This window comes from Antedon mediterranea, chromosome 7 (genome assembly GCF_964355755.1).
Source record: "Antedon mediterranea chromosome 7, ecAntMedi1.1, whole genome shotgun sequence".
NCBI lineage: Eukaryota > Metazoa > Echinodermata > Crinoidea > Comatulida > Antedonidae > Antedon > Antedon mediterranea.
Genome location: NC_092676.1, coordinates 19,436,124 through 19,448,622, shown reverse-complemented (window position 1 = coordinate 19,448,622; position 12,499 = coordinate 19,436,124). Strand labels below are relative to the sequence as shown.

At 32.9% G+C, this 12,499-nt stretch overlaps 2 protein-coding genes across 2 annotated transcripts; both read left to right on the top strand.

Annotated features, from left to right (window-relative positions):
• Window positions 1-6,528: 6,528 nt before the first annotated feature.
• Window positions 6,529-7,450, top strand: LOC140055472 (uncharacterized). Its single transcript, XM_072100812.1, has 3 exons — window positions 6,529-6,767; window positions 6,942-7,395; window positions 7,445-7,450. The coding sequence occupies exons 1-3, from the start codon at window positions 6,568-6,570 to the stop codon at window positions 7,448-7,450; spliced, it is 660 nt and encodes a 219-aa protein (XP_071956913.1). The 5' UTR covers window positions 6,529-6,567.
• LOC140054916 (uncharacterized) lies at window positions 7,431-11,471 on the top strand. The gene is made up of 4 exons (XM_072100039.1): window positions 7,431-7,567; window positions 7,930-7,989; window positions 8,137-8,241; window positions 9,483-11,471. The coding sequence occupies exons 1-4, from the start codon at window positions 7,462-7,464 to the stop codon at window positions 9,773-9,775; spliced, it is 564 nt and encodes a 187-aa protein (XP_071956140.1). The 5' UTR covers window positions 7,431-7,461; the 3' UTR covers window positions 9,776-11,471.
• Window positions 11,472-12,499: the final 1,028 nt, after the last annotated feature.

The window sequence follows — 12,499 nt, the reverse complement described above, 5'->3', positions numbered from 1 at the left end:
CACGTTTTGTCTTGTGGTTGCTGTCACGCATCAGTGAGCATCGGTGGCTTACCGAAGAGTCGATTGAGTCCGAAACGAACCGATGGAGGAACTCTCGTACGGAAAAAAAAATCGCTAGCAGAACAAGCATTGGACAATAATGAGATCATCACTACGGTACGGTAACTTATTAATTTACAGATTGATATACATTTTTTCTCTTTCAAACAATATGATAACAGTTATATCTATCTATCTATCTATTTATCTATCAATGGATATTTAAGTGATATTACACAGTCTGTGGTTAAAAGATTATAGAAAATATTTTGATATTGTGTTCTAAATCTATCTAAATATATATATAATATCTGTATATCACAGAGTTAAGACGATATTATATAATATAAGATAATATATATATAAGATTGACATTCAGTATACCTTTTATCCCAAAATTCATCATTCATTGTTTAATTATAGTTTTATTTTGTGTTGTATAAGAGATTTTATATAGACTTACTTATTATGTTTTAATTATGCTTATCCTATTATATTATGTATTGATATAATTATAGGTTCCCACGCTAAAAGCTTACAGTGGGTACCAATTTCACTAAAAGTTTCATGTTAATACTTATTTATCTATATAATTTTTTCTTTTGTGGTGAAATTAAATTTTGAATTGAATTGAATTGAATTCCTGTAAATATTAATATTGCTTCGAAAAAATATTATAATTTCAAAATCTTTTTTACAGCGAATACTGATGCTTTAAATAGTTTCATTTTACTTATAATAATGCTATAAAATATTGTTGACTCCTGAGAAAGACTGAAAAATTGATAGAAACGTCAAGCTCAACAGTTCTTTTCAGAATGCTAGAAGTAACTTACTTTGTGATTTTCTTTTTTTAACCGGCTTGTGGTTCCAAACTGTTCATGGTAGTTCTCCTAATTTAATAAACACACACTTTGTCATTGCTAACTACTGGCCATACACTCACATGGTTGAGGCAAATTTAACGCAAATCATCTGGTCTAGTGTCTTGAGTAATTAGGGGCAGAAGTCTTTCTCCACTGAAGATTTTTAGGATCGAATAATAAGATAACAGATAACCACATTTTGCTACTAAATGTTATGTATGTATAGTGTTGTATAGGACGCACACAGTTTCAATTTTAGATTACCGTATTTATTGTTCATGATGTTTATTTGAGGGAGGAGTTTATTCGAGGGAGGCGTTTACCTCCTAGATAAGCAAAAAATATAAAAAAATTAATATAAAAAAGTGATAAAATTGTATCAAAATGCTTGGTAAATTGTAGATTATGGCAGTTAGTGAAATGTGCTGTGGTACAATAAATTGTATAAACTAGATGGTACGCTCGCTTCGCTCGCGTACCATCTAGGTCATGCCCACAGATGGTTCTCGAATATACAGTAATTTCAGCGTAACAAAAACTGGCGATTTCAAATGTACGTACCGCAGGACTATAATACATTTTCGTTTACAGAAACGAATAAATAGACACGATGATTTATGTAGTCAACTAAAATTAGCACCCTGGGAATTACTTCCGAAGGAGAAACTTATCACAAAATTAGTCCAAAATTTTGATTTGGACTCATTTAAAGAGACCCAATTTGTGTTTTGTATGTAACATTAGGGTTGAGGGATGGGAAAGCGGATAGGTACAAAGAGGAACAATTTTTAAATATATTCTTTATCCACTCAGTAACGAAATATTTTGTTCATGTTTTATAGGCCTATAAACGATACACCACTTCGACGTTTATATTATTGGTAATTATTAATTAATACAAACGTTGAGAAGGAACTGTCAGTATAAAGTTTATTTGTATATATAATAATGTGTTTATATATCTAACTGTAGCCTATCCACAATGTCAGTAATAAAGTTTATTTGTATATATTTTTATATTACATCTAACAGGACGAAAATTCACAGTAAGTTGCAAGTTTATTCTCAAAGGGCCCATATATTTACCTACCGCATGTGTTAAACCAAGGGCTCATAAATTGACCTACTTGTGTTAAACCAAACTCTGGCAGACTGAGAGATTGGGATGTTCCATTCATCGACCAACCGACCGACCAACCAACCAACCGACCGACCGACATAGTGAGCTGTAGACTAAAAATTGACCTTATTCTGAGACTAGAGGCGGCAGGGTCTTCAAACTTGGTGGGTGGGTGCAGCTCGGTATAAGAAAAAACCTATTTAGGTCGTCAAGGTCATGCAATGTCAAGGTCAAAGTGACATTTTCAAATTGCTCCGATTAAGTTGAATTGGGGAAACAAATCCTAGGATAGGGTGAGTATGAGGGCTTGAAGGAGGACGCCAACCAAGGTCATGCGATGTCAAAAGTCAAGGTAAGATTTCAACATTTATCCGATCCGAGCTGAAACTCTTGATCAATAGTATAATTCAAGGAGTGTTTAAAGCATAAGCGGTAAAAGGTCACACAATTCATATGACTTGGAATTATGTTCTATTGAACATAGAATCTCTATATATTATTATACAGTGAAATATCCCGTCGGTTACAAAGTGAATATGTCTAGTAGTAGGCCTATTTCATTCGTCGTAGATAATTGCGGCTTATTCAAATTTATACATGGCCACTTTTGGTTTTCCTATATTGTTGTAGAGTAAATATTTTAGTCCTGAGTCCCAAATAAGCGATATCATATGTTATACACTCTGTGAAAATCTCACTACTCATTCACCCACTTAAAAGTCCAGTCCCTAAGGAGAAAACGGGGTGGGATATTACCAGACTGGATACAAATTATTCAATATAGCAGTTTGGTAGAGTATAGTGTGGAGATGCCAAAACAAAGTTACTGAAAATCTGATTTGACCTCTGTGACCTTTGACCTAAATTTTTATATTTTTCTATTATATAACTAAAAATCGCCATATCTTGACAACGCATGGACATATTACATTAATTTTGTTGTCAAAATGCTTGGAAGATACATATTTATATTCGCTACAATGAAAAAAATTGTAAAAAAATGGCCGCAAAGGCTTTATTTTTCAGTTTGACCTTTGACCTTGATCGCCTAATATCTCAATAACGCGCAATCTCAAAGATTTGAGAATGGGCTCAAAATGTTAAGAAAATAAATCTAATATTTAGTCTAATGCAAACTTTTTTCAAAAAATTACCATAAATTAAGCTTTTTTGACCCTTGACCTCTAATGTTTGAATATGTCGATATCTCGGTAACTATTTTTCCTAAAAAGTTCAGTTTGGTGTCAAATTGTTCAGAATATACACATTTATATTTGCTGTAACAAAATATTTTGTCAGAATTCAATTGGAAATGTCAATTTGAGCTATGACCCATCGTTTTGCATATATTTAGCAACTACCGGTAATAATCTATAAAAAGAGAGCGAGAGAGGGGAGGTGGTTGGGGTGGATGGAGAGACGCATATTTTTAGTCGCGTGGAAGCGACTCTATAGTTCACTATGTCGGTCGGTCGGTCGGTCGGTCGGTCTGTCTGTCTGTCTGTTGGTCTGTCTGTCGGTCTGTCTGTCTGTCGGTCTGTCTGTCTGTCTGTCGGTCCGGTATCACTATGCGTTTTATCGCTTTCTGACCTTATCTTGATATCAGTTTAATCTAGCTAGGTCAATTTTTCACAGTATATTCCTTATGGCCAGGAATCAATGTGGTTATGTTTTCACGGTGCGCAATAAAAAATTACGCGGTCTACGCACGATTTAACGAAATCACGTTTGTAATCATATCTTCACAACCATGAATCACAATTAAATAAAATTTGGTACTCATAAATTTCAGGGCATAAATCATCATATGGCAATACAATTACGTGCGTAGCGCATGTAACGCATGCGTACGCGCGCTTAAAATTTTCAAAAGAGTACATTTCAGGCAATTTTAAGCGTTTACAAAATTGCCATGAGTGCGCATATTTTTGCGCGCGCACTGCGCGTTAAATGTTATTGCGCACTCTTTTTGCCCGATTTCTGTTTTCTTGACTTACTTTTCAACTCGAAATTACGTTATACGAGCACGTCGAAAGTGACAGGCTACGCACGTGTAAATTAAAAAAATATAAATGTTTTTAAACATTTCAACATTTTTAAACATGTTCAGTAATTTCGGTCAGTATAGTTCACTATGTCGGTCGGTCGGTCTGTCTGTCTGTCGGTCTGTCGGTCTGTATGTCGGTCTGTCGGTCTGTCTGTCGGTCCGGTATCACTATGCATTGTAGCACGCGACTTAATGGCTGTTGGCCTTGTTTTACATGTTTGCTACACAAATGTTAAACTCTGTCTACACTATCAAACTTTATGTGACAAAAAATGTGATGTGCCCATATATGGACACGAGGACATCATCACTACCATATTTGGGGACATCAAACCTTTTTTGTTAAACTAGTTTGATAGTGTAGACAAACATGTAACAAAAATGTGTCTCTCCATCCACCACAACCACCTCCCCCTCTCTTGCTTTTCCATTGCTACTGTACTGCATGCATCTATACACATCAAAATGGCCACCAGAATTGTACTGTTTTAAGCTACATTTGAAAATAAGTCCCAGAGGATGGGTGTATTGTAATGTAAAGAATTATGGCAATTGTTTGTAATGGGAAAGTTTCAAAACTACATTTTAAATATTTGCTAATAATATCACATGCTATAATTATTAATTATTATTATTAATTATATATATAATTATTGTCCCCCTGACAAAGTAATTTTTACAAATATTTTTGTTGAATATGCAATTTTGATGTCACATAATAGTTATTCACTTTCACCAAAAATTGGATCGAAAAAAAAAATGATATAGTGCATACCTAAAAAAACTGTAATTTAAAGCAAAACATAGGCAGGAAGTCAATGTGGTTTTGGTTAAATGTTTATAAGTGATATTTACTCTATTTTTTAGATTAATAAAACACCTCTTCCAATGCAGTGAAGATCTTAAGTGTCTCCTTGTCTTAATAATTTTCCTTAACTTCTCTTTGAGCGATCGTAATCCATATTATTTTGTTGAGGTATAATAATTCCCTCTAATATTTTGTACATGTGATAATTTTCATTTGGTCGGTAATGGTTGATGTCAGTTTTGTCATGATTTTGTGGATCATTGCTTCTCTACATTTATTCTGGTTTCTAATATTTTGTTGTATATTGTTATGAGCTGGATGTGTCATTGCCTCATGTTCATCATCAGTGTTGGAGCTTTGTTTTCTTGCATTTGCCTTAGAGCCTCTTTCACTTTCTCTACAAGAATAGATGGTAATATTTTTGACTGCTCACTGGTTCGTTTTCCTTTTATATTCCACTACAGTATGTTCTTGGAAAGAAATCAGCTTTGTAATTAATTTGTCTTTGATCCTTTTCAGATTTCTAATATTTTAAGCATATGTTTTTATTTTTCACTTTTTCTTCGCTTTTTTCTCACTGTTTTCAACATTTCATTTTTTCAGCATACTTCAAGCAATGAATTGGTAATTAGGTCATATGTTTTATGAGTATCAAAACGCATTGGTTAATTCTTCTTTTCTTTCTTTAAGATCTTGATGTTAATCAACTTTAAGTTTATCTAATTTTATGTTGATATTGAGTGTTGCTCTTACGGTGTAGGCCTACCATGCGATGGAATTATATATTGAAATTAAATGAAAATTTAAGTTTAAAGAAAATTGTAAAAGGTAAACTAACTAGGATATTGAGTGAAGTTCTGGTCTATTAAATCTATATTTTGGGTATATAAGTATGACACACGCACGCTTAACAGTATATCCTGGTCATACCTCAAACTGCAATAACTGGCATTTTCAGTAAAAATATGATAACATCTTCTATTAGATGTTTACATTCTGAACAATTTGATACCAAACTGAACTTTTTATGACATTTGGTTACAGAGATACAGACATATTCAAACAGTAAAGGTCAAAGGTCAGTAAATGATATTTCCTGTGAATTTGGAAGAACATGTTTAATTAGAGTATATATAAATATGTATGCTTTTAACAAATTGAAACAAATTTCAAGAAATTTTGACCAGTAGTTATTGAGATAAAATAAGCTGAGGTCAAAGGTCAAAACATTCAGAAATTACATTTCGGGTCGTTTTTAAAAAAAAAGTTCTATTAGAGCGAATATAAATATGTACCCTCTGATCTATTTGACATCAATATCATTTCAATTGTCAAACCCATTGCTGAGATATTGCTGTTTAAGATAGAAATATAAAAATTGAGGTCAGTGGTCACAGAGGTCAAATCAGATTTACAGTAACTTTGTTTTGGTATCTCCATATCATGTTCTATCAACATGCCAAAGGGCACACTTGTATCCACTATGGTAACATCATTTCCCCTTAGGGACCGGACTACTTTGGTGAATCTAATTCTATGGACCATTCATGACTATATTGACTACAACTGTATTCTGATTGGTTGAACATTTACAAATCCCCAGGTACATGATTGTTGTTATAAACCCTTCAATGCACATGAGGCGTATTATAGTTTATTTTATAAACGTTTCTTTCACACTCTTACAATGGCTTCTGTTGGTGATGTATTGCCTCTTGGTGATTTAATAATCAAAGTTACTGAAAAAACATTACTTGTTATTAAAGATTTAATTAAAGAACATGGTGATGCAGAAGATGTAAAAAACTTTAGCGTCGTAGAAAATGGAGTCAATCTTGTAGTGAAATTGTACAAGGAAAACGTCGAACAGGGTTCGTCTTACTGGAAGTAAGTTTCATAGACAAAAATAATTTTTTGAATAATAAAATTTGAAAGTTAAATAGAAATATTACTAAAACAATTAACACACCACAGGCAACTCAGATGACGAATCTGACAGCCAGTGCCACTCCTTCAAAATCGAAATCCTTTTCTTTACGTTAGTATTATTTTGTTTTGCAGAATGGGGTTTTTAGGCATCAAAACTATCATTCCTGCCATACCAGTGATTGCAAACACTTTGTTTAATGGTAAAAATCAAAGCCAAGAAGAAACCGAATGCCATGCGATTGTGACTCTGGAGACTTTTCAAGGAATTAATGACGACAAACTTGAATTTGAAGATGCCTTTACTAAATGGGACGAAGGTCGAAAGAGATTGATAGAATTACTGCAGACAGTTGTTGAAGAGATGAAAACTCGCAAAAAGCGGACTGGCATTGCCAAGCTAACTGGAGTTGCAACCTCAATTGTTGGCACAACTGTGAGTATAGGCGCAATTGGGTTAAGCTTCGTGACTGCTGGACTTTGTACACCTATAGCAGTTGCCACTGTAGCTGGTGTTGCTGTTGCAACTACTGGTGGAATCGTGGCTGGAGGTGCCTCAATTACAGATGAAATATTAAAAGGCAAATCAGTTAAAACAGCCAATGAACTGATGATAAAGAATGATACAATATTCAAAGAACTAAATACCGAACAAATGAGATACCAGGATGGTTTTAAAGGTCACATGGAAAGTACACAGAAATTTGATAAATTCATGGTCGTTTTTGAAAAAATTAAAGACGCATACAGAGTTGCTATAAGTAAGTAAATATAATATTAATATAATTTATATATAGAGGTTTATTTAGATACTGCACCATATTTAAAATACAAATTTGAATTGCTCTTTTGAAAAGTATATTAATGTCCAATAAAACAAACATACTGAATAAGGAGACTATCTTTACTATCTTATCTCTACATTACAAATAATTGCTTACCAACAAATTTAGCAGTAAACAAGACTGAATTTCTTGGTAGTAGGCAGTGTTTATCGGTTTTTAGAGAAACCATTAATTCCTATCGGTTAATAATAGGCATATTTTGTTAACAAAAACACATGTTTTCAATGATTAATTAACTAATTACTACATTTTATCTTATTTAACAAAAATCCATACAGGAATCGGAGACACACTTAATAAAATCATTGGAATAGTTGAACAAGTAGGCCTACTTAAAGGTAATTTTCCCATTCGTTAACTGCTAAAACGTTGTATAACATTTTTCCTCTATGGTTACAATAGTAATGAATGCTTTACTTCACGCAACCTGTACTCTGACGTAATCAATGCACTAAAATATCTTTATATTTTTAATTTAATATAAGATGTAACCGACGTTGATGGAAAGAAAGTTACTGTTCTCAAGATAGTGACACGTAGTGGATTGTACATCACTGGAATAGGCCTACTGGAGTCTTCGACAATAGCCGGTAAAGAAAATGCATACCCTTGTATAGGCATATTATTGGTTGCTCTCAATGCGAAATGGCCATTATATCTCTCTATTGTTGGGAATGAAAACTCAAAATAATGGAGTTTAATAATTGAATGCATGTTGCATTAAATTGAAACTGATGGATAGTTTTACCTTAGTTAAGCATAGTTAAGCTTAGTTACATTTTTTTTCCACATTATTGATTGTCTCCATCCCCGAAACCTCGACTAATAAATACCGGAATGGTGTCCGGCGGGGGATAGTTTATTACCATTAGTTAAGGTCCTATGTAAAGCACCTAGAGGGGTCAGTGATCCATTAGGCGCTATATAAATACTGTTTATTATTATTATTATTATATTCCAATTGTTGTTGTGATTGTTTGCCGCAGGGGTGTAAGTAGTATTTCATTTTAACAAAAGATAAACAATTGTAAAGAAATGAAAGGATTTGAATCGCTTGAGAATTGTTCAAGTGAAATAAATACCAACCATTCAGACGACACTAAATTGTACATAATTATCCTGCTATTTTTGAATGAATTATTTCCATCCTTATGTTTGACTGATTCAGTAACCTTCAGTTTAATTTGGATTCTAGGAATTTCGCTTCAACAATATTTTCTCAATCTAGCCTGTTTGGATACAGTACTTTAAATACGTGTGAATGCTGTATCACGGGTCCTGTTTCTGCTGCATAAAATTAACCGGTTAAAACGGTTTGAATAAATTAACTTATGAGCAGAAACTGTTGTGGTAACCGCTTAAATGGCAGCGCAAAATACCCGGTTAGTTTTTTTTAAATAATCGGTTTATTCGGTGCTATGCAGCAGAAACAGACCCACGACGGGTGCAAACATTTTCTGTGAACTGTAAACATAACAAAAACATGCCACGTTACCAATCAAATGAGTCTGGTAAAAAACAACCGCATATAGCTACAACCTTAACCGATAGGCCTACTATGTTTCAGAACTAAATGAGTGACATTTGTGCAAGTTTAAGTCATATTAACACACCCTGGTTATCATTATTTTCCCCCAACGTGTTAAAATCATAAGAAATCTCACTATAACATATATATGTATAACATATCGTCTTAATTTATGCCGTAACGTTAATGTCATGAATAACTGCTATAACCATATAACACATCGGGAAGAAAAAAAGTTTGTGTTTTTTTCAAGTTACGTACCATGAAAAAAATTTACTATCTAACACGTCTTTTTTTTATTAGCTGGAAAGACGACTTTACGGGTAATCGATGGCGTTGCCGAAGCAGCCGTTAAGACGTGCGGTATGACAGCATTAAAAGCAGCTGGGATGGCGGTTGGAGTGTTGTCCATTGGGTTTGATATATACACAATTGTTAATACAGCAATTTGTATGCATGAAGGCAATCTTGATCAGGCTGCTGCTGAAATCGAACGTTTTATGAAAGAACTGGAAAAAATTACGGCAGAGGATGTAATGCTTCAATCAGTATGTTCTATTGCAAAGAAATGTGAGATTGACGAACAGGAGAATTAACAAGTAGGCCTACAGTATTTAGCTAAAATAGTCAACATTCTCTGGGATTCTAGGTCGCAGATTGTCTTTTACCCTAAGCATTATCTTTCCTCAATGATAATTATTATATTTTATGAACAAATGAATGCTGCTTTTACTAAAACTAGGCGTAATGGTTCACAGTGGCATATTTATAGTTCACTCAGAAATAAAAATCTATTATACTTCAAACAATGTTAAAACATCCAAGTCAAATAGAAACTGGTACAATATTTAACAACAAGGTATATTTAAGCGGCACCCTGGCATCTTAAAATCACTGTTTACATTGGCGATTGAGATAAGCCTACAAATACATATTATTACTTGACAGTAGGAGTATCATTAACCAATTTTCATTAATTACAATTTTCATTTCGCACCGATATGAGATAACAAAAGGCGTATCGAATAAGATAAACCCAGTGATCGTTAAGAAAGTTCAACTGCCTCGTATTACGGAATGAAGAAATTATTTGCTCATTCTATTTGTTTTCATCGGTTTCATTTTGTTTTCTAAACGGCCGGTTTATTAATATTAGATTTAATGACTGTTGTACATATTGTAGACGTACCGTAGTATCTTTCTGATTCTTTTTATACTCCATCCTTATCATGACCATAACTTGCAAGTTCTATGTTGCTAGTAGATGTTGTAATTTCATATATAAAGATCGGGTATTACTATGATTAGAAATATATTCAATTAGATTCCATTTTATGATTGTGAGTTTGAGGATGACGGTAACGGAGATAGTTGATGTAAATACATTACTTATTACAAATAACTGGCTTATGTTTCTGGGGTAGGCCTACGTTGAATAAAATTTAGTTAATTATAAATGTTGCTGAAATATAAGCAGCTAGGTTAGATTTTAAGGTTTCTTGCATAGTTTATGTTTAAATCTCCTAATCTATAATAATGGATTATTAATAAAAACATAAATTGTAAGTGTTGAATTTATACATTTTAGGCTTATTATATTATTTGTTTGTGAAGATTATAGTACATGAATTTTACCGATATAATGGTGGAATGCTATAGTGTTTGATCGGTGATGGCGTTATGTTTTAGCTTAATCTCTGTCTACTCAAAATTTATGTGACAAAAAAATGTGATGTGCCCATATATGGACATGATGATGTCATATATAATCACTACCATATTTGGGTACATCACACTTTTTTGTCAACCTAGGTTGATAGTGTAGACAGAGCTTTAGAGATTGGTGATCAAGCATCTGACATAGATATTTCATTTTAGTATTGGAATTATTAATTTTGATAAAAGGTTATTACCAACGTTTGAAAGATGGTTGATTTGACATATTGTGTTTCTATTAATAAAATAATATAGTTATTTATTAGTTCACATGTGGATTGGAATAAACTACATTATAAGCTTTTTCTACTATTATATCAAACTAGTTTGACAAAAAAAGTGTTATGTGCCCAAACATGGTAGTGATATGACGTCATCTTGTCCATATGTACACTACAATTTTTTGTCACATAAAGTTTGATAGTGTAGACAGAGTTTAGTATATCGTTTGGAAGTTGATAAGTATAGTAACGGGTAACGGATGGCCAATCATTGTTATATTAGTATATATATATATTAAACATATTTTTAAAAGCACTTTTATCTGGCTGTTTTACTTTTTATCTATTTGCATTTTTGATTTGTTTACATTCAGTCACTGATGCACACAGCACTTTTTTTCAGTAATTTGCCTTTGGATTGATAGGTATTAAAAATGGTAGGCCTATGGTTTATAGGCCAAACATTATTGTTCCTAATATTATTGAACCGGGTTATCAGTAAATGATTGGACCAGTCAAACATAGTACAGACTCTTTATTTACAAATTCAATACTTTTATCACCCAACATAACAAATAGCTACAGTGTCCTGTACCAATTTTATTATGTGACTACTGATTGGTTGGATATTTGATAGATAGATAAACAATGGACCTATAAATTAAGTCCGTGGATAAACTACGTTAAAACATCTTTCGAAAGTTTAATACAATGGTGGGTTTAGCTGAACTCGATTTAGTGATTAAAGTAACAACAGAAACGGCATCTATTATCAAATCATCAATTAAGCATCATAGTAATGAAGAGGAAACCGACAGTCCTCTCATTGCAACATGTGGAGGTAATCTTGCAGTAAAAGTATACAACGAACAAGCAAAAGGTCCTTCTGAATGGACGTAAGTTTTATAGAAAATATCTAGATATTAAAACGAATTTGTGGATTATTTTAATTACGTTCCTGTAGAACACTATTCAACGGGAACCTTGGGTCCCAATAGGAGTTCTACTGTATATGTACACAGCTTAGAGTACAGAAAGTCACAAAGTCCACAAAAACGCCATCACTTTGTTGCTTCTGTTTGTAAATTAGTATATTTCGCAATTGCAAAATAAATAAATGGGATAATATTATATGTACACATAAACATATGTTCACATTTAAAACAAACAAAAGATAATCTGAAAGTTTTTCTTGGTACAGGTAGTACTAGATAAACCGTTATAATAATTAACACATTTTTCATACACTATACCCATAACCAGCAAAGATATATTGTCCCCCTGAAAAAATAATTATGCCATTTTAATCCCACATAATAGTTGACCAAAAATTGGATCTAAAAAGAAAATCTAATGTAAAGCAAAAACTAGTCAAATTGGCTG